General features: G+C 47.2%; 3 protein-coding genes across 3 annotated transcripts in view; 2 read left to right on the forward strand and 1 right to left on the reverse strand.

Annotated features, from left to right (window-relative positions):
• The first annotated feature begins 857 nt into the window (after positions 1-857).
• On the forward strand, positions 858-12,249 carry LOC118965968. Its single transcript, XM_036987092.1, has 2 exons — positions 858-2,603; positions 12,192-12,249. Exon 1 carries the CDS (start codon positions 1,049-1,051, stop codon positions 2,504-2,506), a length of 1,458 nt encoding a protein of 485 aa, XP_036842987.1. The 5' UTR covers positions 858-1,048; the 3' UTR covers positions 2,507-2,603; positions 12,192-12,249.
• A 2,498-nt stretch (positions 12,250-14,747) lies between these two features.
• On the reverse strand, positions 14,748-16,916 carry LOC118966150 (extensin-1-like). The gene is made up of 2 exons (XM_036989231.1): positions 16,910-16,916; positions 14,748-15,682 (listed from the first exon to the last, which is right to left on the reverse strand). The coding sequence occupies exons 1-2, from the start codon at positions 16,914-16,916 to the stop codon at positions 14,748-14,750; spliced, it is 942 nt and encodes a 313-aa protein (XP_036845126.1).
• The window catches only part of LOC110518252 (serine/threonine-protein kinase DCLK2), a 39,615-nt gene continuing 28,816 nt past the window's right edge, over positions 15,841-26,639 (forward strand). Inside the window, exons 1-2 of the mRNA XM_036987093.1 lie at positions 15,841-17,598; positions 25,231-25,595. Coding sequence (XP_036842988.1) covers positions 17,184-17,598; positions 25,231-25,595 — 780 coding nt within the window. The 5' untranslated portion in view covers positions 15,841-17,183. The remainder of the gene's footprint in view (positions 17,599-25,230; positions 25,596-26,639) is intronic.

Raw genomic sequence — 26,639 nt, forward strand, 5'->3', positions numbered from 1 at the left:
CTCCTGCGTTGTCTTGGCTGTGTGCTTGGGGTCGTGGTCCTGTTGGAAGGTGAACCTTCGCCCCAGTCTGAGGTCCTGAGTGCTCAGGAGCAGGTTTTCATCACGGATCTCTCTGTACTTTGCTCCGTTCATCTTTCCCTCGATCCTGACTAGTCTTCCAGTCCCTGCCGCTGAAAAACATCCCCACAGCATGATGCTGCCACCACCATGCTTCACCGTAGGGATGGTGCCAGGTTTCCTCCAGACGTGACACTTGGCATTCAGACCAAATCTTGGTTTCATCAGACCAGAGAATCTTGTTTCTCATGGTCAGAGAGGCCTTTAGGTGCCTTTTTCTAAGGAGTGGCTTCCATCTGGCCACTCTACCATAAAGGCCTGATTGGTGGAGCGCTGCAGAGATGGTTGTCCTTCTGGAAGGTTCTCCCATCTCCACAGAGGAACTCTGGAGCTCTGTCAGAGTGACCATCTGGTTATTGGTCACCTCCCTAACCAAGGCCCTTCTCCCCTGATTGCTCAGTTTGGCTGGGTGGCCAGCTCTTGGTGGTTCCAAACTTCTTCCATTTAAGAATGATGGAGGCCATTGTGTTCTTGGTGAACTTCAATGCTGCAGAAATGTTTAGGTACCCTTCCCCAGATCTGTGCCTCGACACAATCCTGTCTCTGAGCTCTACAGACAATTCCTTTGACCTCATGGCTTGGTTTTTGCTCTGACATGCACTGTTAACTGTGGGACTTTATATAGACAGGCGTGTGCCTTTTCCAAATCATGTCCAATCAATTGAATTTACCACAGGTGGACTCCAATCAAGTTGTAGAAACATCTCAAGGATGATCAATGGAAACAGGATCCACCTGAACTCAATTTAGAGTCTCATAGCGAAGGGTCTGAATACTTATGTAAATAAGGTTTATAATATTTATGATAATGATAATAATATTTATGTACATTTGCAAATATTTCTAAAAACCTGCTTTTGCTTTGATATTATCGGGCATTGTGTGTAAAAATTATTTAAACCATTTTAGAATAAGGTTGTAACGTAACAAAATGTGGAAAAAGTCAAGGGGTCTTCAGAATGCTCTATATACACCATGCAGTATTTTGGGGACTATATATACCATGCAGTATTTTGGGGACTATATACACCATGCAGTATTTTGGGGACTATATACACACCATGCAGTATTTTGGGGACTATATACACACCATGCAGTATTTTGGGGACTATATACACACCATGCAGTATTTTGGGGACTATATACACCATGCAGTATTTTGGGGACTATATACACCATGCAGTATTTTGGGGACTATATACACACCATGCAGTATTTTGGGGACTATATACACACCATGCAGTATTTTGGGGACTATATATACACCATGCAGTATTTTGGGGACTATATATACACCATGCAGTATTTTGGGGACTATATATACACCATGCAGTATTTTGGGGACTATATATACACCATGCAGTATTTTGGGGACTATATATACACACCATGCAGTATTTTGGGGACTATATATACACACCATGCAGTATTTTGGGGACTATATATACACCATTCAGTATTTTGGGGACTATATATACACCATTCAGTATTTTGGGGACTATATACACACCATGCAGTATTTTGGGGACTATATATACACCATGCAGTATTTTGGGGACTATATACACACCATTCAGTATTTTGGGGACTATATATACACCATTCAGTATTTTGGGGACTATATATACACCATTCAGTATTTTGGGGACTATATATATACACCATTCAGTATTTTGGGGACTATATACACACCATGCAGTATTTTGGGGACTATATATACACCATGCAGTATTTTGGGGACTATATACACACCATTCAGTATTTTGGGGACTATATATACACCATGCAGTATTTTGGGGACTATATATATACACCATTCAGTATTTTGGGGACTATATACACCATTCAGTATTTTGGGGACTATATACACACCATTCAGTATTTTGGGGACTATATATACACCATGCAGTATTTTGGGGACTATATATATACCATTCAGTATTTTGGGGACTATATATACACCATTCAGTATTTTGGGGACTATATATACACCATGCAGTATTTTGGGGACTATATATACACCATGCAGTATTTTGGGGACTATATATACACCATTCAGTATTTTGGGGACTATATATATACCATTCAGTATTTTGGGGACTATATATACACCATTCAGTATTTTGGGGACTATATATACACCATGCAGTATTTTGGGGACTATATATACACCATGCAGTATTTTGGGGACTATATATACACCATTCAGTATTTTGGGGACTATATATATACCATTCAGTATTTTGGGGACTATATATACACCATGCAGTATTTGGGGGACTATATATACACCATTCAGTATTTTGGGGACTACACCAAGTGGTATTTTTCCAAACAATTCAACACTTCACTGTTTGAACTCCATAACTATTGTAGGGGAGATCAATGAGGTTAGAGGTTACCATGGAGATGAATGATTGACAGCTTGCTGGCTGGAGCATGTGTGTGTGTGTGTGTGTGTGTGTGTGTGTGTGTGTGTGTGTGTGGCTGAAAAGTGCTGGGCACAGTGTAACCTTACTGATGACTGTGCATAAAGGAGAGTTTGACGAGACCCTGTACCGAGGGATGGAGGAAGGAAGAGAGAGAGGGAGAGAAAAACAGGGAGGGAGAGAGGGTGAGTGGGTGAGAGGGTCAGAGGGTGAGTGGGTGAGAGGGTGAGTGGGTCAGAGGGTGAGTGGGTGAGAGGGTGAGTGGGTGAGAGGGTGAGTGAGAGAGAGATAGAAAGACAGACAGACAGACAGACAGACAGGGAGGGAGGGAGGGAGGGAGGGAGGGAGGGAGGGAGGGAGGGAGGGAGGGAGGGAGGGAGGGCTCGAGCTGCGTTGGGGTGAAGGCTGTGGTCTGAAGTTGCCCCCCCCCCTAGTCCGGATTCTCCTCCCATAGTAGACACCCTGAGCAGGGTTGGGCCAGAAACACACACCACTATATCCATGGTTGTATATATTTAAGGGAGTGTACTATACAGTAACTATTGTGTTATAAACTTTTGTTTTTATATTTAAGAATTGAGAAATATGTATCTTTTGTTGTTGGTGGTGTCTTTCTATCGTGAGAAAAATAAAGTTATATTTTCTAACTTTCAAGAAGAGTTATGGGACTCTACTCAATGTGTTGATGGTCTCTTTCTATCTTGCCACTGAGAGGAGGTATAAAGGTATCTATTAGAATAGTTACGGTACTCTACTCAATGTGTTGGTGGTGTCTTTCTATCTTGCCACTGAGAGGAGGTATAAAGGTCTCTATTAGAATAGTTACGGTACTCTACTCAATGTGTTGGTGGTGTCTTTCTATCTTGCCACTGAGAGGAGGTATAAAGGTATCTATTAGAAGAGTTACGGTACTCTACTCAATGTGTTGGTGGTGTCTTTCTATCTGAGAGGAGATATAAAGGTCTCTATTAGAATAGTTACGGTACTCTACTCAATGTGTTGGTGGTGTCTTTCTATCTTGCCACTGAGAGGAGGTATAAAGGTATCTATTAGAATAGTTACGGTACTCTACTCAATGTGTTGGTGGTGTCTTTCTATCTTGCCACTGAGAGGAGGTATAAAGGTATCTATTAGAAGAGTTACGGTACTCTACTCAATGTGTTGATGGTCTCTTTCTATCTTGCCACTGAGAGGAGGTATAAAGGTATCTATTAGAAGAGTTATGGGTCTCTACTCAATGTGTTGGTGGTGTCTTTCTATCTTGCCACTGAGAGGAGGTATAAAGGTATCTATTAGAAGAGTTACGGTACTCTACTCAATGTGTTGGTGGTCTCTTTCTATCTTGCCACTGAGAGGAGGTATAAAGGTATCTATTAGAAGAGTTATGGGTCTCTACTCAATGTGTTGGTGGTGTCTTTCTATCTGAGAGGAGGTATAAAGGTATCTATTAGAATAGTTACGGTACTCTACTCAATGTGTTGATGGTGTCTTTCTATCTTGCCACTGAGAGGAGGTATAAAGGTCTCTATTAGAATAGTTACGGTACTCTACTCAATGTGTTGGTGGTGTCTTTCTATCTGAGAGGAGGTATAAAGGTCTCTATTAGAAGAGTTATGGGACTCTACTCAATGTGTTGGTGGTGTCTTTCTATCTTGCCACTGAGAGGAGGTATAAAGGTCTCTATTAGAATAGTTACGGTACTCTACTCAATGTGTTGGTGGTGTCTTTCTATCTGAGAGGAGGTATAAAGGTATCTATTAGAATAGTTACGGTACTCTACTCAATGTGTTGATGGTCTCTTTCTATCTTGCCACTGAGAGGAGGTATAAAGGTATCTATTAGAAGAGTTACGGTACGCTACTCAATCTGTCTATATTTATCTCAATGTGTTTTTCCAACCCACTTTCCACTACTCCAGGGGAAAATCCCAATGATCAGAACAGATGGTAAAAAGTGTAATTTCTCCCTCCCTCCCTCCCTCCCTTGCTCTCTCTCTTAACGACTCTCTCCCCATCTTTCTCTCTCTCCCTCCCTCCCTCCCTTGCTCTCTCTCTTAACGACTCTCTCCCTGCATACTTTACTACAGTGTCTTCTGTAGAGCGGTAACAGAGCACCAACCCAGAGAACCAAGATGGAGTAAATCTCTTTACAAGTTGTTGATAGATGTAGTCAGTGTTCCTATCCACACCACTTCCTCCTCACTCAATATTCTCTCTCTCTCTCTCTCTCTCTCTCTCTCTGTGTCTGTGTCTGTCTCTCTCTCTCTCTCTCTCTCTCTCTCTCTGTGTCTCTCTCTCTCTCTCTCTGTCTCTGTGTGTCTGTGTCTCTCTCTCTCTCTCTCTGTGTCTCTGTGTCTCTGTCTCTCTGTCTCTCTCTCTCTCTCTGTCTCTATCTCTGTCTCTCTCTCTCTCTCTGTCTCTCTCTCTCTCTCTCTCTCTGTCTCTCTGTCTGTGTCTCTCTCTCTCTCTCTCTGTCTCTCTCTCTCTCTCTGTCTCTATCTCTGTCTCTCTCTCTCTCTCTGTCTCTCTCTCTCTCTCTCTCTCTGTCTCTCTGTCTGTGTCTCTCTCTCTCTCTCTCTGTGTCTCTGTCTCTCTGTCTCTCTCTCTCTGTCTCTCTCTCTCTGTCTCTCTCTCTCTCTCTCTCTCTGTCTCTCTGTCTGTGTCTCTCTCTCTCTCTCTCTGTGTCTCTGTCTCTCTGTCTCTCTCTCTCTGTCTCTCTCTCTCTCTCTCTCTCTCTCTCTCTCTCTCTCTCTCTCTCTCTGTGTCTGTGTCTGTCTCTCTCTCTCTCTCTCTCTCTCTCTCTCTCTGTGTCTCTCTCTCTCTCTCTCTGTCTCTGTGTGTCTGTGTCTCTCTCTCTCTCTCTCTGTGTCTCTGTCTCTCTGTCTCTCTGTCTCTCTCTCTCTCTCTGTCTCTATCTCTGTCTCTATCTCTGTCTCTCTCTCTCTCTCTGTCTCTCTCTCTCTCTCTCTCTCTCTGTCTCTCTGTCTGTGTCTCTCTCTCTCTCTCTCTGTCTCTCTCTCTCTCTCTCTCTCTCCATCCGAGACATTCACACATTTATTTCACTGTTAAACTTTACACGTTAAATATCCATATTATGTCAACTGCTTACTTGTATTGAAATTGCTAAAAAACTACACTGTCACGTTTCACATGATAAAAACCTTGAACAGAAGTCAACTCACACCCGAGAGCTGGGGAAACTTGTCTGTCTGACTCATAGAATTAAGAATTGGAATACCAATTGGGCGGCAGCTAGCCTAGCAGTTAAGAGCGTTGGTGCCAGTAACCCGAAAAGTTACTGGTTCAAATCCCGAGCCGACTAGGTGAGAAAAAAAAATCTGTCGATGTGCCTTTGAGCAAGGCACTTAAACCCTAGTGGCACTGGGTAAGAGCGTCTGCTAAATGACTCAAACGTAATTGATTATGATTCTCTGTGGTCCCACATTGGAATGTCTGATAGTTTCGTAGCGACATCTAGTGGCCAAGGGGGAACACTACAGCCTTGTATTTCTCCTACCCATAATAAACGATGTCAATGTCTACCTCGGCTGGCATATCAAGTCACTAGTAGACTACTGATCGATCCAATATGCTTCAAATAACTAACATTGTGGTGATTTTTTATTTTTTTATTATTGATTATGAAAAGGATCCTCTAAGTGTTGTTTTGTTTTTCCTGCTCACGAATGACTATGAGACCAACTGACCGAACGACGCTGGAAGGATGCTAGCTCTGGTCCAGGGCGCTTACTTCACGTTCCTCCACTAACTAAGCAGAGGAACAGACGTAACACCATGGACCAGAGCTAAACGGGTGTAAAACGGTTTGTTGTGTTACGTGAGCGTCAACATGGAACCGTACGCGCGATTATTTTATATCAATGTCGCAGCCACCCCGCACCCGGTACTTGTTCAGGATTTTCTTCAGTCAGTTCGCAGCGATTTTGGAATATAAATCTCTCCAGATCGGATTGGATGAACCGCATTAACGCAACGTTACTTGGCTACAATGCAGGAATAAATAGAAAATGCCTATTTAGAAAAGGTTAGGCTATGCATGACTAGGCAAAGACAATGATTCTCTAGCCTTTGGCTTGTACTCACTGGAGTTTGGGATATTGATGTGATAATTTGTTATTTCGTAAACAAACTAGGCTACCCTGTCCGTGTAAACCCCATTCATGGAAAAGCAACCACTTTTGACTTCAACCTGTTGTGCAGTGGTGTATGGAAATGTTATCCTACAGTTCGTTTCTCTGATGATTGCATCCAAAACGTTGGTTCATCGAGGGCTCTGAGCTTCCCAATCGGGAAGCTCCAGCTGAAAAGTGCCCGTTGCTGACGTAAGGGGGGGGACCTGTCCAGACGAGATGTCGTGACGAACTGAATCTGATAACGGAGGACTCCATGTTTGTAGCCTGATACAGCATGCAATACCACCATGAACTCACAAGGGGGCATACATGTACCATTCCATCTTTATCTTCTTAACCTTTGCGCTTTTGTCTGTGCCCAGTAATCTTTGTACCATGTTTTGTGCTGCTACCATGCTGTGTTGTCATGTGTTGCTGCCTTGCTATGTTGTCGTCTTTAGGTATCTCTTTATGTAGTGTTGTGTTGTCTCCTTGTCCTGATGTGTGTTTTGTCCTAGATTTATATTTGATTGATTTATTAATCCCAGCCACTGTCCCCCGCAGGAGGCCTTTTGCCAGGCCGTCATTGAAAATAAGAATTTGTTCTGAACTGACTTGCCTAATTAAAAAAATAAATAACAACGATATGGTACATGTACGCCCCCTTGTGGAGGGAAATTAATAGTGGCAATAGAAGGGATTGAAATGTTTAAGGTAAAAAAAAAAAAAAACAGTAACTAGACTATATTTGTATATAATTGTATATAATATGCCCTTCAGAATCCAAAATACATAATTGCCAATCAGCAAAATGTTACCTAGGAATCCTTCTAGTTCCACTGATGAAATATGAATGTGTATAAAGATAGATATGAGGTGTTTGGCAGTTATTTGGGTAGGACAGGATTTTCTCCAGAGTGAAGGGTAAGACAGGGTTATCTCCAGAGTGAAGGGTAGGCCAGGGTTATCTCCAGAGTGAAGGGTAAGACAGGGTTATCTCCAGAGTGAAGGGTAGGCCAGGGTTATCTCCAGAGTGAAGGGTAGGCCAGGGTTATCTCCAGAGTGAAGGGTAGGACAGGGTTATCTCCAGAGTGAAGAGTAGGACAGGGTTATCTCCAGAGTGAAGAGTAGGACAGGGTTATCTCCAGAGTGAAGAGTAGGACAGGATTTTCTCCAGAGTGAAGGGTAAGACAGGGTTATCTCCAGAGTGAAGGGTAGGCCAGGGTTATCTCCAGAGTGAAGGGTAGGCCAGGGTTATCTCCAGAGTGAAGGGTAGGCCAGGGTTATCTCCAGAGTGAAGGGTAGGACAGGGTTATCTCCAGAGTGAAGAGTAGGACAGGGTTATCTCCAGAGTGAAGAGTAGGACAGGGTTATCTCCAGAGTGAAGGGTAGGACAGGGTTATCTCCAGAGTGAAGGGTAGGCCAGGGTTTTCTCCAGAGTGAAGAGTAGGACAGGGTTATCTCCAGAGTGAAGGGTAGGCCAGGGTTATCTCCAGAGTGAAGAGTAGGACAGGGTTATCTCCAGAGTGAAGGGTAGGCCAGGGCTATCTCCAGAGTGAAGGGTAGGCCAGGGTTATCTCCAGAGTGAAGGGTAGGCCAGGGTTTACTCCAGAGTGAAGGGTAGGCCAGGGTTATCTCCAGAGTGAAGGGCAGGACAGGGTTTTCTCCAGCGTGAAGGGTAGGACAGGGCTTCTTCCAGTGTGAAGGGTAGGACAGGGTTTTCTCCAGCATGAAGGGCAGGACAGGGTTTTCTCCAGCGTGAAGAGTAGGACAGGGCTTCTTCCAGTGTGAAGGGTAGGACAGGGTTTACTCCAGAGTGAAGGGCAGGACAGGGTTTTCTCCAGTGTGAAGGGTAGGACAGGGTTATCTCCAGAGTGAAGGGTAGGACAGGGTTTTCTCCAGAGTGAAGGGTAGGACAGGGTTTTCTCCAGCGTGAAGGGTAGGACAGGGTTTTCTCCAGAGTGAAGGGTAGGACAGGGTTTTCTCCAGCATGAAGGGTAGGGCAGGGTTTTCTCCAGCGTGAAGGGTAGGACAGGGCTTCTTACAGTGTGAAGGCTAGGACAGGGTTTACTCCAGAGTGAAGGGTAGGCCAGGGTTTTCTCCAGAGTGAAGGGTAGGACAGGGTTTTCTCCAGAGTGAAGGGCAGGACAGGGTTATCTCCAGAGTGAAGGGTAGGACAGGGTTTACTCCAGAGTGAAGGGTAGGCCAGGGTTTTCTCCAGAGTGAAGGGCAGGACAGGGTTTTCTCCAGCGTGAAGGGTAGGACAGGGCTTCTTCCAGTGTGAAGGGTGGTCCAGGGTTATCTCCAGTGTGAAGGGTAGGACAGGGTTATCTCCAGAGTGAAGGGTAGGACAGGGTTTTCTCCAGCGTGAAGGGTAGGACAGGGTTTTCTCCAGCATGAAGGGTAGGACAGGGTTTTCTCCAGCGTGAAGGGTAGGACAGGGCTTCTTCCAGTGTGAAGGCTAGGACAGGGTTTACTCCAGAGGGAAGGGTAGGCCAGGGTTTTCTCCAGAGTGAAGGGTAGGACAGGGTTATCTCCAGAGTGAAGGGCAGGACAGGGTTATCTCCAGAGTGAAGGGCAGGACAGGGTTATCTCCAGTGTGAAGAGTAGGCCTGGGTTATCTCCAGTGTGAAGGGTAGGACAGGGTTATCTCCAGAGTGAAGGGTAGGCCAGGGTTATCTCCAGTGTGAAGGGTAGGACAGGGTTATCTCCAGAGTGAAGGGTAGGACAGGGTTTTCTCCAGAGTGAAGGGTAGGACAGGGTTTTCTCCAGAGTGAAGGGTAAAACAAGGTTTACTCCAGAGTGAAGGGTAGGACAAGGTTTACTCCAGAGTGAAGGGTAGGACAAGGTTATCTCCAGAGTGAAGGGTAGGACAGAGTTTACTCCAGAGTGAAGGGTAGGACAAGGTTTACTCCAGATTGAAAGGATCTACTCAATTGAAAGTTGACGTTAATAATTTGGTGTTGTTTTGAACTATTTTGCAGTTGTATGATGATGCCATGCATCTTTAAATATTATTTTAATATCTTTATCGTTCAATGTTTGCACATTGACTCTGTACCGTAATACCCTGTATATAGCCTCCATATTGACTCTGTACCGTAATACCCTGTATATAGCCTCCACATTGACTCTGTACCAGTACCCCCTGTATATAGCCTCCACATTGACTCTGTACCGGTACCCCCTGTATATAGCCTCCACATTGACTCTGTACCGGTACCCCCTGTATATAGCCTCCACATTGACTCTGTACCGTAATACCCTGTATATAGCCTCCATATTGACTCTGTACCGGTACCCCCTGTATATAGCCTCCACATTGATTCTGTACCGTAATAACCTGTATATAGCCTCCATATTGACTCTGTACCGGTACCCCCTGTATATAGCCTCCACATTGACTCTGTACCGTAATACCATGTATATAGTCTCCACATTGACTCTGTACCGTAATACCCTGTATATAGCCTCCACATTGACTCTGTACCGTAATACCCTGTATATAGTCTCCACATTGACTCTGTACCGTAATACCCTGTATATAGTCTCCACATTGACTCTGTACCGTAATACCCTGTATATAGCCTCCACATTGACTCTGTACCGTAAAACCCTGTATATAGCCTCCAAATTGACTCTGTACCGTAATACCCTGTATATAGCCTCCACATTGACTCTGTACCGTAATACCCTGTATATAGCCTCCACATTGACTCTGTACCGTAATTCCCTGTATATAGCCTCCACATTGACTCTGTACCGTAATACCCTGTATATAGCCTCCACATTGACTCTGTACCGTAATATCCTGTATATAGTCTCCACATTGACTCTGTACTGTAATATCCTGTATATAGCCTCCACATTGACTCTGTACCGTAATACCCTGTATATAGCCTCCACATTGACTCTGTACCGTAATACCCTGTATATAGCCTCACTATTGTTATTTTACTGCTGCTCTTAAGGCTAGTTATGGGTTGGTTAAGGGCTGGTAAGGCGGGTTATGGGTTGGTTAAGGGCTGGTAAGGCGGGTTATGGGTTGGTTAAGGGCTGGTAAGGCTGGTTCTGGGTTGGTTAAGGGTTGGTAAGGCTGGTTATGGGTTGGTTAAGGGTTGGTAAGGGGTTGGTTAAGGGCTGGTTAAAGGCTGGTAAGGGGTTGGTTAAGGGCTGGTAAGGCGGGTTATGGGTTGGTTAAGGGCTGGTAAGGCTGGTTATGGGTTGGTTAAGGGCTGGTAAGGCTGGTTAAGGGTTGGTTAAGGGCTGGTAAGGCGGGTTATGGGTTGGTTAAGGGCTGGTAAGGCTGGTTATGGGTTGGTTAAGGGCTGGAAAGGCTGGTTATGGGTTGGTTAAGGGCTGGTAAGGCTGGTTATGGGTTGGTTAAGGGTTGGTTAAGGGCTGGTAAGGGGTTGGTTAAGGGCTGGAAAGGCTGGTTATGGGTTGGTTAAGGGCTGGAAAGGCTAGTTATGGGTTGGTTAAGGGCTGGTAAGGCTGGTTATGGGTTGGTTAAGGGCTGCTAAGGCTAGTTATGGGTTGGTTAAGGGTTGGTAAGGCTGGTAAGGGGTTGGTTAAGGGCTGGTAAGGCAGGTTATGGGTTGGTTAAGGGCTGGTAAGGCTGGTTATGGGTTGGTTAAAGGCTGGTAAGGCTGGTTATGGGTTGGTTAAGGGCTGGTAAGGCTGGTAATGGGTTGGTTAAGGTCTGGTAAGGCTGGTTATGGGTTGGTTAATGGCTGGTAAGGCGGGTTATGGGTTGGTTAAGGGCTGGTAAGGCTGGTTATGGGTTGGTTAAGGACTGGTAAGGCTGGTTATGGGTTAGTTAAGGGCTGGTAAGGCTGGTTATGGGTTTGTTAAGGGTTGGTTAAGGGCTGGTAAGGGGTTGGTTAAGGGCTGGTAAGGCGGGTTATGGGTTGGTTAAGGGCTTGTAAGGCTGGTTATGGGTTGGTTAAGGGCTGGTACGGCTGGTTCTGGGTTGGTTAAGGGTTGGTAAGGCTGGTTATGGGTTGGTTAAAGGCTGGTAAGGGGTTGGTTAAGGGCTGGAAAGGCTGGTTATGGGTTGGTTAAGGGCTGGAAAGGCTGGTTATGGGTTGGTTAAGGGCTGGTAAGGCTGGTTATGGGTTGGTTAAGGGCTGGTAAGGCTAGTTATGGGTTGGTTAAGGGCTGGTAAGGCAGGTTATGGGTTGGTTAAGGGCTGGTAAGGCTGGTTATGGGTTGGTTAATGGCTGGTAAGGCGGGTTATGGGTTGGTTAAGGGCTGGTAAGGCTGGTTATGGGTTGGTTAAGGGCTGGTAAGGCTGGTTATGGGTTGGTTAAGGGCTGGTAAGTAAGAATTTCACTGTAAGATCTACACCGGCGCATGTGACAAATACAATTTGATTTAAACCTATCGATGTTACATTGAACTGGGTGAATGGAATTTGAATGACAGTCATTCAACATCCTGTAATAGAAATGCTAATTTAAAAATAAAAATAAATGTCCTCCCTAATCTTAAACGGCACCGACTGCCACTGTTGTGTGTGTGTGTGTGTGTGTGTGTGTGTGTGTGTGTGTGTGTGTGTGTGTGTGTGTGTGTGTGTGTGTGTGTGTGTGTGTGTGTATATATGTGTGTGTAAATGCATTGCAAAGACAGGCAATCCAGCTCATAAAGTTATACACATATATATATAGGTGAGTAGGTGAGTAGGATATATTTTTGGTGAGTTTTGGACATTTACAAGAGAACGTGAACCAGAGACATTGTGCACGTGAACCAGAGACATTGTGCACGTGAACCAGAGACATTGTGCACGTGAACCAGAGACATTGTGCACGTTAACCAGAGACATTGTGCACGTTAACCAGAGACATTGTGCACGTTAACCAGAGACATTGTGCACGTGAACCAGAGACATTGTGCACGTGAACCAGAGACATTGTGCACGTTAACCAGAGACATTGTGCACGTTAACCAGAGACATTGTGCACGTTAACCAGAGACATTGTGCACGTTAACCAGAGACATTGTGCACGTTAACCAGAGACATTGTGCACGTTAACCAGAGACATTGTGCACGTGAACCAGAGACATTGTGCACGTTAACCAGAGACATTGTGCACGTTAACCAGAGACATTGTGCACGTTAACCAGAGACATTGTGCACGTTAACCAGAGACATTGTGCACGTTAACCAGAGACATTGTGCACGTTAACCAGAGACATTGTGCACGTTAACCAGAGACATTGTGCACGTTAACCAGAGACATTGTGCACGTTAACCAGAGACATTGTGCACGTTAACCAGAGACATTGTGCACGTTAACCAGAGACATTGTGCACGTTAACCAGAGACATTGTGCACGTTAACCAGAGACATTGTGCACGTTAACCAGAGACATTGTGCACGTTAATCAGAGACATTGTGCACGTTAACCAGAGACATTGTGCACGTTAACCAGAGACATTGTGCACGTTAACCAGAGACATTGTGCACGTTAACCAGAGACATTGTGCACGTTAACCAGAGACATTGTGCACGTGAACCAGAGACATTGTGCACGTTAATCAGAGACATTGTGCACGTGAACCAGAGACATTGTGCAAAGGAACAAAGTTTTGACACATGCAGACCTGGCTCTAGATGTCTACAGCTGTATCTGTATGGAGTCGCTAGGGCAACGGGACTAACTTCCCTGGAGTTGCTAAGGAAACGGGCCTGCCCTGGAGTTGCTAGGGCAACGGGCCTGCCTGCCCTGGAGTCACTAGGGCAACGGGCCTGCCTGCTCTGAGAAGAGAAGAGGGGGGGAAGAGCAGACTGGCCGAGAAATTAGAATAAAAAAACTCACAGCACTCTGATGTGGAGCTACTGTTCTCCATCATTCTATCAGCAGACAGACTGATGTGGAGCTACTGTTCTCCATCATTCTATCAGCAGACAACACTCTGATGTGGAGCTACTGTTCTCCATCATTCTATCAGCAGACAGCACTCTGATGTGGAGCTACTGTTCTCCATCATTCTATCAGCAGACAACACTCTGATGTGGAGCTACTGTTCTCCATCATTCTATCAGCAGACAGCACTCTGATGTGGAGCTACTGTTCTCCATCATTCTATCAACAGACAACACTCTGACTGATGTGGAGCTACTGTTCTCCATCATTCTATCAGCAGACAGACTGATGTGGAGCTACTGTTCTCCATCATTCTATCAACAGACAGCACTCTGACTGATGTGGAGCTACTGTTCTCCATCATCCTATCAGCAGACAGCCCTCTGATGTGGAGCTACTGTTCTCCATCATTCTATCAGCAGACAGACTGATGTGGAGCTACTGTTCTCCATCATTCTATCAGCAGACAGACTGATGTGGAGCTACTGTTCTCCATCATTCTATCAGCAGACAGACTGATGTGGAGCTACTGTTCTCCATCATTCTATCAGCAGACAGACTGATGTGGAGCTACTGTTCTCCATCATTCTATCAGCAGACAGACTGATGTGGAGCTACTGTTCTCCATCATTCTATCAGCAGACAGACTGATGTGGAGCTACTGTTCTCCATCATTCTATCAGCAGACAGCACTCTGACTGATGTGTAGCTACTGTTCTCCATCATTCTATCAGCAGACAGACTGATGTGTAGCTACTGTTCTCCATCATTCTATCAGCAGACAGCACTCTGGCTGACGCTGAGCTACTGTTGTCCGGTACTTTTCTCATTGTAGCCAAGCTACTATTTTTTTTTCCCGTAAAATGCCAGATTAACTTTAAGCAAAACATTAGATAGAATATAGCTGGCTACATTATTTCTATGACAGGCCTAACACACTTGAAATATGACGGCCATGCATCGTTTTGCCTTGATTTACTTGTGTGGCTGCCAGCCAAACAGCGTTTATCATCGGATGGAAAAGGAAGCCATTTGTACGTCTAATGTGATGCCCTAATGTATTTTCTGTGATGGATAATTATAGTTGCACATCCCTGATCACTCTATTGAAGCAACAATAAAAAATAAAAAAACCCTTTCAATATATAATTAAAAGGGGACTAAGTAGTGAACGAGTGGACACAACGAGTGGACACTTCAGGAGGAAGGAGAGATTGTTGCGATGTATCCTAAATCCAGCGTTCTCCATGGTTCTGAACCCTTATAGGTTAAGGTTGTAGAGCCGTGCACAGCCTGTGGTTCTGGACCCTTATAGGTTAAGGTTGTAGAGCCGTGCACGGCCTGTGGTTCTGGACCCTTATAGGTTAAGGTTGTAGAGCCCTGCACGGCCTGTGGTTCTGGACCCTTATAGGTTAAGGTTGTAGAGCCGTGCACGGCCTGTGGTTCTGGACCCTTATAGGTTAAGGTTGTAGAGCCGTGCACGGCCTGTGGTTCTGGACCCTTATAGGTTAAGGTTGTAGAGCAGTGCACGGCCTGTGGTTCTGGACCCTTATAGGTTAAGGTTGTAGAGCCGTGCACGGCCTGTGGTTCTGGACCCTTATAGGTTAAGGTTGTAGAGCCGTGCACGGCCTGTGGTTCTGGACCCTTATAGGTTAAGGTTGTAGAGCCGTGCACGGCCTGTGGTTCTGGACCCTTATAGGTTAAGGTTGTAGAGCCGTGCACGGCCTGTGGTTCTGGGCCCTTATAGGTTAAGGTTGTAGAGCCGTGCACGGCCTGTGGTTCTGGGCCCTTATAGGTTAAGGTTGTAGAGCCGTGCACGGCCTGTGGTTCTGAACCCTTATAGGTTAAGGTTGTAGAGCCGTGCACGGCCTGTGGTTCTGAACCCTTATAGGTTAAGGTTGTAGAGCCGTGCACGGCCTGTGGTTCTGAACCCTTATAGGTTAAGGTTGTAGAGCCGTGCACGGCCTGTGGTTCTGGGCCCTTATAGGTTAAGGTTGTAGAGCCGTGCACGGCCTGTGGTTCTGGGCCCTTATAGGTTAAGGTTGTAGAGCCCTGCACGGCCTGTGGTTCTGGACCCTTATAGGTTAAGGTTGTAGAGCCGTGCACGGCCCGTGGTGCTGAACCCTCGGTGCCTGGCGGACAGCTGGGGTCTTTGAGCGTGGGTGGGACCAGGGCCTTCTCCTAATAAATGTACTCTCTGTCTGCTGTGCCACACCCAGTAAGTCAGAATACAACAGTCCAGTCATCACATACAGGTGTTAATAATTCATTACGTTAAGTGATTGCAGGAGGCTATTGTTATAGGTCTGGTTTGAACATGAGGAGAAGAATCCAATCAGAAGTAATTTCCTACCCGTTTTTAGAACGGTTACTATTAGCCTAACGTTGTCAAACATTCAATTTAAGAAAAACGATGTGAAGTCTGTTATAATTATGCTTCAGATGAGGTAGTTGACCGGTTAATGATGAAAATAACGGCGCTAGGACCCGGAAATAACCTGGCTCCTCCTCTCCTCCTTCTCCCCGGGAGCACGCGCTAGACGTTTGGGTCCTCTGCTCACCTGCTAGAGGAGCTCGCTATCCCCTCATACTAGCACAGCACCGGGGAGAGAATAGGACTGGGTTGTGATAATCACGCAGGACGCTCTTTGTCTCTGTCTCGCTCTCTCCGCAGCCACGCTGTCTCGTTGGGCACCGATCGCGCGTGTGCAGAACGTAGAAATTGTCGCACGCCCGGAATGAAATTAAAACATCGATGGTTGGTTGGTGACGTTTCTGCTTCCTAAATTTGGATTATTCGGGATTCCTGGATTCCTTCTTTTTTTTTATAACACTCGCGAATCCCAGGAATATCGAACCAGACGTGGCAGAGCGAGCCCATAGCAACCGATTCCCACCGTGAAGACACATCCGCTGTTAATCCACAGTCCAAGACAAATCAATGTCCTAGTATTCATCTATTCTAGTTCAACATATACTTTCTAGACGGAGAACAATGTCCTAGGCTACAACGTTTGATTATAGAATGAACCTACAATTTCTCCATTTAGTCTACAAGGAAGTTGCCTGTCATGTGGACGTGGGATGCACTCTAGAGTGGTGTATTGATAGGTTAGAAAATAGCCTACACCGTTTCTTCAGCATCACGCTACAATAGACCGGACAGATGATGATGATGATGATGATGATGCTACAGTAAGATGCTGGTGTGACGTTGCTGGATCTCTTTTCTCTCTCTATACGCACCTCATCATCACCGCCCAGCCCAGCCCAGCCCAGCCCAGCGGCAGACAGACAGACGGACAGACAGACCTTCGGAGGAGGGCTGGACCGCTATTGGCTACAGTAAAACCGCCAACCGAACATGCTCACGTAGCAGCAGCAGCAGGAGCAGCACCAGTGGGTTATCAAGGAACCGGTAATCGCTAGGCTACAGACCATGCCCGGTGTAACCTATTATAAGAGGATGTTGACTGACGAGTTGTGATTATCGTGAATAGATGGACGGTTAGGCTGCTACCAGGATCCCTTTTCATTCTACCACATGCTGATGATGACAATGGAATAAAAGATTCGGTAACCGGGAGAAAAGAACTGTGAATCTGTGTGAATCCATAGTTAACGGTAACCGCGATGTCTCTCAACAAGACTATCGAGCTGGAACATTTCGATGAACGGGACAAGGCTCGTCGTAGCCGATCCACTCGCTCCACTGGTGCTTCTACCGGCGGGGGATCCGGTTCGAGAGGCAGCAGCCTGGTGCCAAGCCCCGCGCACAGCGCCAACTGCAGCTACTACCGCACGCGCACGCTGCAGACACTCACCTCAGAGAAACGTGCCAAGAAGGTCAGGTTCTACCGGAATGGGGACAGGTATTTCAAGGGACTCGTGTATGCGGTCTCTAACGACAGGTTCCGGTCATATGATGCGCTGCTGATGGAGCTGACCCGGTCCCTGGCGGACAACCTGCACCTGCCTCAGGGCGTGCGCGCCATCTATACGGTGGACGGGATCAAGAAGATCACTTCTATGGATGAACTGGCAGAGGGTAAGAGAGAGTGTGTGTGTGTGTGTGCGCGTGTCTGCGTGCGTGCGTGCATGTGTGTGCGTGTGTGTGTGCGCGCGTGCGTGTGTGTCTGCGTCCATCACATCTTAAAGCCTCACCTGAATTCGCATTTATCATTTAATGTCCACAGAATGAGACAAATATATTAATCAATCAGTCATTCGAATGATCAATCAACCAATCTCTAGCCTGGATTAGGTCATGAGGAAGAAAACACCAACAAGCTCTCACAGTCTCACGTTTGTCCATAAACATCACATTTCATTCTGAATGGTTAAGGTCTGGGATAGGGTTATGAATGGTTAAGGTTATGAATGGTTAAGGTTTGGGATAGGGTTATGAATGGTTAAGGTCTGGGTTAAGGTTTGGGATAGGGTTATGAATGGTTAAGGTTGGGGATAGGGTTATGAATGGTTAAGGTTGGGGATTGGGTTATGAATGATTAAGGTCTGGGATAGGGTTATGAATGGTTTAGGTCTGGGATAGGGTTATGAATGGTTAAGGTTTGGGATAGGGTTATGAATGGTTAAGGTAAGGGTTAAGGTCTGGGATAGGGTTATGAATGGTTAAGGTTGGGGATAGGGTTATGAATGGTTAAGGTTGGGGATTGGGTTATGAATGATTAAGGTTTGGGATAGGGTTATGAATGATTAAGGTCTGGGATAGGGTTATGAATGGTTAAGGTTATGAATGGTTAAGGTTGGGGATAGGGTTATGAATGGTTAAGGTAAGGGTTAAGGTCTGGGATAGGGTTATGAATGGTTAAGGTTGGGGATAGGGTTATGAATGGTTAAGGTTGGGGATTGGGTTATGAATGATTAAGGTTTGGGATAGGGTTATGAATGATTAAGGTCTGGGATAGGGTTATGAATGGTTAAGGTTATGAATGGTTAAGGTTTGGGATAGGGTTATGAATGGTTAAGGTCTGGGTTAAGGTTTGGGATAGGGTTATGAATGGTTAAGGTCTGGGTTAAGGTTTGGGATAGGGTTATGAATGGTTAAGGTTGGGGATAGGGTTATGAATGGTTAAGGTAAGGGTTAAGGTCTGGGATAGGGTTATGAATGGTTAAGGTTGGGGATAGGGTTATGAATGGTTAAGGTCTGGGTTAAGGTTTGGGATAGGGTTATGAATGGTTAAGGTTGGGGATAGGGTTATGAATGGTTAAGGTAAGGGTTAAGGTCTGGGATAGGGTTATGAATGGTTAAGGTTGGGGATAGGGGTTAAGTTAAGGGTTAATGTTTGGGATAGGGGTTAAAAAAGCTAGTGGCGAGCACTGGGATTGAACACACAACCCTCGGAGTCGGAGCTCGTGGTTAACCGCAAGCCTACCTGATGGTTAGAGCGTTCACTCCTAGTGGACGGTTTTTAAGTCATCTCCCGACATCCTTGGTACCTGGACAGACATCGAATTTCGCCTTGGATCCTGAATGACCTGACCTTCTCACACACACACACACTCACACACCCACCCACCATGTGTAATCATGGAAAGTTCCCTGGAAATGGAAAAACAGTCTGTTGTTCCATTAACGGTAGCTCTAGCCGGTAAACGTTATGGAGCCAGCCAGAATGTAGAGTAGCGGTAAGTGCTGCTGTTACCGGGTCAATGAGTGGGCAGGGTTTAGAGAGAGACTGGCAGTATAGGTCAGATAGACTGACATGCCCTGTCTGTGTCTCAGTGTTGAGGCCACTCTGGCTGCCTAGACTATATAACCCTCCTCCTCCTCTTCACCTCAATAGACTATAGAACCCTCCTCCCCCTCCTCTCCTTCATCTCAATAGACTATAGAACCCTCCTCCTCCTCTTCCCCTTCACCTCAATAGACTATAGAACCCTCCTCCTCCTCTCCTTCATCTCAATAGACTATAGAACCCTCCTCCTCTTCCTCTTCATCTCAATAGACTACACAACCCTCCTCCTCCTCTTCATCTGAATAGACTACACAACCCTCCTCCTCCTCTTCATCTCAATAGACTATAGAACCCTCCTCTTCCTCTCCTTCATCTCAATAGACTATAGAACCCTCCTCCTCCTCTCCTTCATCTCAATAGACTATAGAACACACCTCCTCCTCCTCTTCATCTCAATAGACTATAGAACCCTCCTCCTCCTCTCCTTCATCTCAATAGACTATAGAACCCCCCTCCTCCTCCTCCTCTTCATTTCAATAGACTATAGAACCCTCCTCCTCCTCCTCTTCATCTCAATAGACTATAGAACCCTCCTCCTCCTCTCCTTCATCTCAATAGACTATAGAACCCTCCTCCTCCTATTCATCTCAAAGGACTATAGAACCCCCCTCCTCCTCCTCCTCTGCCTCTTCATCTCAATAGACTACACAACCCTCCTCCTCCTCTTCATCTGAATAGACTACACAACCCTCCTCCTCCTCTTCATCTCAATAGACTATAGAACCCTCCTCCTCCTCTCCTTCATCTCAATAGACTATAGAACCCTCCTCCTCTCCTTCATCTCAAAAGACTATAGAACACACCTCCTCCTCCTCTTCATCTCAATAGTCTATAGAACCCTCCTCCTCCTCCTCCTCCTTCATCTCAATAGACTATAGAACCCTCCTCCTCCTCCTCCTTCATCTCAATAGACTATAGAACCCTCCTCCTCCTCTCCTTCATCTCAATAGACTATAGAACCCTCCTCCTCCTCCTCTCCTTCATCTCAATAGACTATAGAACCCTCATCTCCTTCATCTCAATAGACTATAGAACCCTCCTCCTCCACCTCCTCCTCCCCCTCCTCCTCCTCTTCATCTCAATAGACTATAGAACCCTCCTCCTCTTCTCATTCATCTCAATAGACTATAGAACCCTCCTCCTCCTCCTCCTCCATCTCAATAGACTATAGAACCCTCCTCCTCCTCCTCCTCTCCTTCTTCTCAATAGACTATAGAACCCTCCTCCTCCTCCTCTTCATCTCAATAGATTATAGAACCCTCCTCCTTCATCTCAATAGATTATAGAACCCTCCTCCATCTCAATAGACTATAGAACCCTCCTCCTACTCCTTCATCTCAATAGACTATAGAACCCTCCTCCTACTCCTTCATCTCAATAGACTATAGAACCCTCCTCCTCCTCCTTCATCTCAATAGACTATAGAACCCTCCTCCTCCTCCTTCATCTCAATAGACTATAGAACCCTCCTCCTCCTCCTCCTTCATCTCAATAGACTATAGAACCCTCCTCCTCCTCCTCCTTCATCTCAATAGACTTTAGAACCCTCCTCCTCCTCCTCCTTCATCTCAATAGAACCCTCCTCCTCCTCTTCCTCCTCCTCTTCATCTCAATAGACTATAGAACCCTCCTCCTCTTCATCTCAATAGACTATAGAACCCTCCTCCTCCTCTTCATCTCAATAGACTATAGAACCCCCCTCCTCCTCCTCCTCCTCCATCTCAATAGAATATAGAACCCTCCTCCTCCTCCTCCATCTCAATAGACTATATAACCCTCCTCCTCATCTCAATAGACTATAGAACCCTCCTCCTCCTCCTCTCCTTCATCGCAATAGACTATAGAACCCCCCTCCTCCTCCTCTTCATCTCAATAGACTATAGAACCCTCCTCCTCCTTCATCTCAATAGACTATAGAACCCTCCTCCTCCTCCTCCTCTCCTCCATCTCAATAGACTATAGAACCCTCCTCCTCCTCCTCCTTCATCTCAATAGACTATAGAACCCTCCTCCATCTCAATAGACTATAGAACCTTCCTCCTCCTCTTCATCTCAATAGACTATAGAACCCTCCTCCTCCTTCTTCATCTCAATAGACTATAGAACCCTCCTCCTCCTCCTCCTCCTTCATCTCAATAGACTATAGAACCCTCCTCCTCCTCCTCCTCCTCCTCCTTCATCTCAATAGACTATAGAACCCTCCTCCTCCTTCATCTCAATAGACTATAGAACCCTCCTCCTCCTCTTCATCTCAATAGACTATAGAATCCTCCTCCTCCTCTTCATCTCAATAGACTATAGAACCCCCCCCCCCTCCTCCTCCTTCATCTCAATAGACTATAGAACCCTCCTCCTCCTCTTCATCTCAATAGACTATAGAACCCTCCTCCTCCTCCTCCTTCATCTCAATAGACTATAGAACCCTCCTCCTACTCCTTCATCTCAATAGACTATAGAACCCTCCTCCTCTTCATCTCAATAGACTATAGAACCCTCCTCCTCCTCCTTCATCTCAATAGACTATAGAACCCTCCTCCTACTCCTTCATCTCAATAGACTATAGAATCCTCCTCCTACTCCTTCATCTCAATAGACTATAGAACCCTCCTCCTACTCCTTCATCTCAATAGACTATAGAATCCTCCTCCTACTCCTTCATCTCAATAGACTATAGAACCCCCCCCCCTCCTCCTCCTTCATCTCAATAGACTATAGAACCCTCCTTTTCCTCTCCTCCATATCAATAGACTATACAACCCTCCTTCTCCTCCTCCTCCTCCTTCATCTCAATAGACTATAGAACCCTCCTCCTCCTTCATCTCAATAGACTATAGAACCCTCCTCCTCCTCTCCTCCATATCAATAGACTATACAACCCTCCTTCTCCTCCTCCATCTCAATAGACTATACAACCCTCCTCCTCCTCCTCCTCCTCCTCCTCCTTCATCTCAATAGACTATAGAACCCTCCTCCTCCTTCATCTCAATAGACTATAGAACCCTCCTCCTCCTCTCCTCCATATCAATAGACTATACAACCCTCCTTCTCCTCCTCCTTCATCTCAATAGACTATAGAACCCTCCTCCTCCTCCTCCTCCTCCTCCTCCTCCTCCTCTTCATCTCAATAGACTATAGAACCCTCCTCCTCCTCCTCCTCTTCCTCCTCCTCTTCATCTCAATAGACTATAGAACCCTCCTCCTCTCCTTAATCTCAATAGTGTTATTTCACTTCTCCCCCAAAAGTTCACCTGGTGATGAAGAGTGTAACTCAACCTGGTCAGTAACTTGCTCAGTAGAAACACCCAAAAGTTCACCTGGTGATGAAGAGTGTAACTCAACCTGGTCAGTAACTTGCTCTGTAGAAACACCCAAAAGTTAATTTACTGGAATTAAAGGGGTGGGGTCATTTTTTTTGTCCTCAAAGCAATTATTCTAAAATGACCCAAAATAAGAAGAGAACATTATGCCTGATTAAACTAAGCGCAGGTTCCCGTGGGAACAGTGACAGGTGAGAGGATTATGCAAAAATGGCCCAACGTGCTTGACTAGCACTGTCATTACCTTATGCAAATAGGACTGTAACACACACACACACACACACACACACAAACCACACACACACACGCACCACGGCACACACACACTCCACACGGGCAGAATTGCATTCACTATCTATCCTCCAGGTATTTGAATAGCTACCAATGTCACCCAGTACCAAGGTCAAACAGTGTTATCAAAGAATACAGGAGAATACAGTAGAGGGGAGAGGAGAGGAGAGGAGAGGAGAAGGGGGAGAGGTGAGGTGAGGTGAGGAGAGCGGGGAGAGGTGAGGTGAGGAGAGCGGGGAGAGGTGAGGTGAGGAGAGCGGGGAGAGGAGGGGAGAAGGGAGGAGATGGGGAGAAGGGAGGAGATGGGGAGAGGAGGGGAGAGGAGATGGGGAGAAGGGAGGAGATGGGGAGAAGGGAGGAGGGAGGAGATGGGGAGAGGAGGGGAGAGGAGAGGAGAAGGGAGGAGATGGGGAGAGGAGGGGAGAGGAGAGGAGATGGGGAGGAGGAGAGGAGAAGGGAGGAGATGGGGAGAGGAGGGGAGAGGAGAGGAGAAGGGAGGAGATGGGGAGAGGAGGGGAGAGGAGATGGGGAGAGGAGGGGAGAGGAGATGGGGAGGAGGAGAGGAGAAGGGAGGAGGAGGGGAGAGGAGAGGAGATGGGGAGAGGAGGGGAGAGGAGAGGAGATGGGGAGGAGGAGAGGAGAAGGGAGGAGATGGGGAGAAGGGAGGAGATGGGGAGAGGAGGGGAGAGGAGAGGAGATGGGGAGAAGGGAGGAGATGGGGAGAAGGAGAGGAGAAGGGAGGAGATGGGGAGGAGGAGAGGAGATGGGGAGGAGGAGAGGAGAAGGGAGGAGATGGGGAGAGGAGGGGAGAGGAGAGGAGATGGGGAGGAGGAGAGGAGAAGGGAGGAGATGGGGAGGAGGAGAGGAGAAGGGAGGAGAGGAGAAGGGAGGAGATGGGGAGAAGGGAGGAGATGGGGAGGAGGAGAGGAGAAGGGAGGAGATGGGGAGAAGGGAGGAGATGAGGAGAAGGGAGGAGATGGGGAGGAGGAGAGGAGAAGGGAGGAGATGGGGAGGAGGAGAGGAGAAGGGAGGAGATGGGGAGAAGGGAGGGGAGGAGGAGAGGAGAAGGGAGGAGATGGGGAGGAGAAGGGAGGAGATGGGGAGGAGGAGAGGAGAGGAGAGGAGATGGGGAGGAGGAGAGGAGAAGGGAGGAGATGGGGAGGAGGAGAGGAGAAGGGAGGAGATGGGGAGGAGGAGAGGAGAAGGGAGGAGATGGGGAGGAGGAGATGGGGAGAAGGGAGGAGATGGGGAGAAGGGAGGAGATGGGGAGGAGGAGAGGAGATGGGGAGGAGGAGAGGAGAAGGGAGGAGATGGGGAGAAGGGAGGAGATGAGGAGAAGGGAGGAGATGGGGAGGAGGAGAGGAGATGGGGAGGAGGAGAGGAGAAGGGAGGAGATGGGGAGGAGGAGAGGAGAAGGGAGGAGATGAGGAGAAGGGAGGAGATGGGGAGGAGGAGAGGAGAAGGGAGGAGATGGGGAGGAGGAGAAGGGAGGAGATGGGGAGGAGGAGAGGAGAAGGGAGGAGATGGGGAGAGGAGGGGAGAGGAGAGGAGATGGGGAGGAGGAGAGGTGTGCAGAAATTCCTTTTAAGGTAGCAACGGCGAGCACTCCAAGGAGATGCAGTCCTAAAACAGAGGTTGGTATGATAGATGTGATGAAGCCTGACACCAAGGCTGCATCAGAAATAGCACCCTATCCTGTCTGTAGTGCACTACTGTTGACCAGAGACTTATGGGCCCCCAGTCTGTAGTGCACTACTGCTGACCAGAGACTTATGGGCCCCCAGTCTGTAGTGCACTACTGTTGACCAGAGACTTATGGGCCCCCAGTCTGTAGTGCACTATGTAGGGAATAGGGTGCTATTTTAGGATGCCCCCACTACAGCCTTTTCTGCTCTGTTCACTCTGCTCCTGAGGAGGGAGATCGCTCTGACACACACACACACACACACACACACACACACACACACACACACACACACACACACACACACACACACACACACAGTCTGCGGTGTGACCTCTGAGTTTGATATGCAATACTGCCTCGCCATATCACATGAAAGACATCTAGTCATGTTTTGAAGAGATAGAGGTTGTAATGGATCCCAGAGTATTGAACTGGGACGAGTGTCTCTCCTCCAGGTGACTGTTACGTGTGTGTGTGTGTGTGTGATGTATTCATAATGTCTCTCCTCCAGGTGACTGTTACGTGTGTGTGTGTGTGTGTGTGTGTGTGTGTGTGTGTGTGTGTGTGTGTGTGTGTGTGTGTGTGTGTGTGTGTGTGTGATGTATTCATAATGTCTCTCCTCCCAGGTGACTGCTACGTGTGTGCGTCCAACGAGCCCTATCGTAAACTGGACTACACCAAGATCAACAACCCAAACTGGAAGCCCGGTGTTACCGCTGGCACCTCTAGCGGTTCCCCTACTGTCCCTGGGACGCGGTCTGGGTCTGGCCCGGGCCCGGGCGGTCAACAGCTGGTCAGAGAGAGTAATGACTTTATAAAACCTAAGCTGGTCACGGTGATTCGTAGTGGAGTGAAGCCGAGGAAAGCAGTCAGGATTTTATTGAACAAGAAGACGGCGCATTCCTTCGACCAGGTTCTGGAGGATATCACCGAAGCTATCAAACTGGACTCTGGTGCCGTCAAGAGGCTTTATACACTGGACGGGAAACAGGTAGGACGGGAAACAGGTAGGAGGGGAAACAGGTAGGACGGGAAACAGGAAACGGGTAGGATGGGAAACAGGTAGGAGGGGAAACAGGTAGGACGGGAAACAGGTAGCAGGGGAAACAGGTAGGACAGGAAACAGGTAGGACGGGAAACAGGTAGGACGGGAAACAGGTAGGACGGGAAACAGTAAACGGGTAGGATGGGAAACAGGTAGGAGGGGAAGCAGGTAGGACGGGAAACAGGAAACGGGTAGGATGGGAAACAGGTAGGACGGGAAACCGGTAGGAGGGGAAACAGGTAGGAGGGGAAACAGGTAGGACGGGAAACAGGTAGGAGGGGAAACAGGTAGGAGGGGAAACAGGTAGGAGGGGAAACAGGTAGGAGGGGAAACAGGTAGACAGGTAGGGCGGGAAACAGGTAGCAGGGGAAACAGGTAGGACGGGAAACAGGTAGAAGGGGCAACAGGTAGGAGGGGAAACAGGTAGGACGGGAAACAGGTAGGACGGGAAACAGGTAGGACGGGAAACAGGTAGGACGGGAAACAGGTAGGACGGGAAACAGTAAACGGGTAGGATGGGAAACAGGTAGGAGGGGAAACAGGTAGGATGGGAAACAGGTAGGAGGGGAAACAGGTAGGAGGGGAAACAGGTGGGACGGGAAACAGGTGGGACGGGAAACTGGGTTAACTGCCTTGTTCAGGGGAACAGTGGGTTAACTGCCTTGTTCAGGGGAACAGTGGGGTTAACTGTCTTGTTCAGGGGAACAGTGGGTTAACTGCCTTGTTCAGGGGAACAGTGGGTTAACTGCCTTGTTCAGGGGAACAGTGGGTTAACTGCCTTGTTCAGGGGAACAGTGGGGTTAACTGCCTTGTTCAGGGGAACAGTGGGTTAACTGCCTCGTTCAGGGGCAGAAAGGCAGATTTTTACCTTGTCAGCTCGGGGTTTCAATCTTGCAACCTTTCGGTTACTAGTCCAATGCTACCTGCCATGTGTTCAGTGTGTGTGTTCAGTGTGTGTGTTCAGTGTGTGTGTTCAGTGTGTGTGTTCAG

Source organism: Oncorhynchus mykiss, chromosome 9 (assembly GCF_013265735.2).
Source record: "Oncorhynchus mykiss isolate Arlee chromosome 9, USDA_OmykA_1.1, whole genome shotgun sequence".
Classification (NCBI taxonomy): Eukaryota; Metazoa; Chordata; class Actinopteri; order Salmoniformes; family Salmonidae; genus Oncorhynchus; species Oncorhynchus mykiss.

Coding starts and splice junctions, on each gene's coding strand:
- LOC118965968 (XM_036987092.1), top strand. CDS start 1,049: ATGTGGAAAAAGTCAAGGGGTCTTCAGAATGCTCTATATACACCATGC.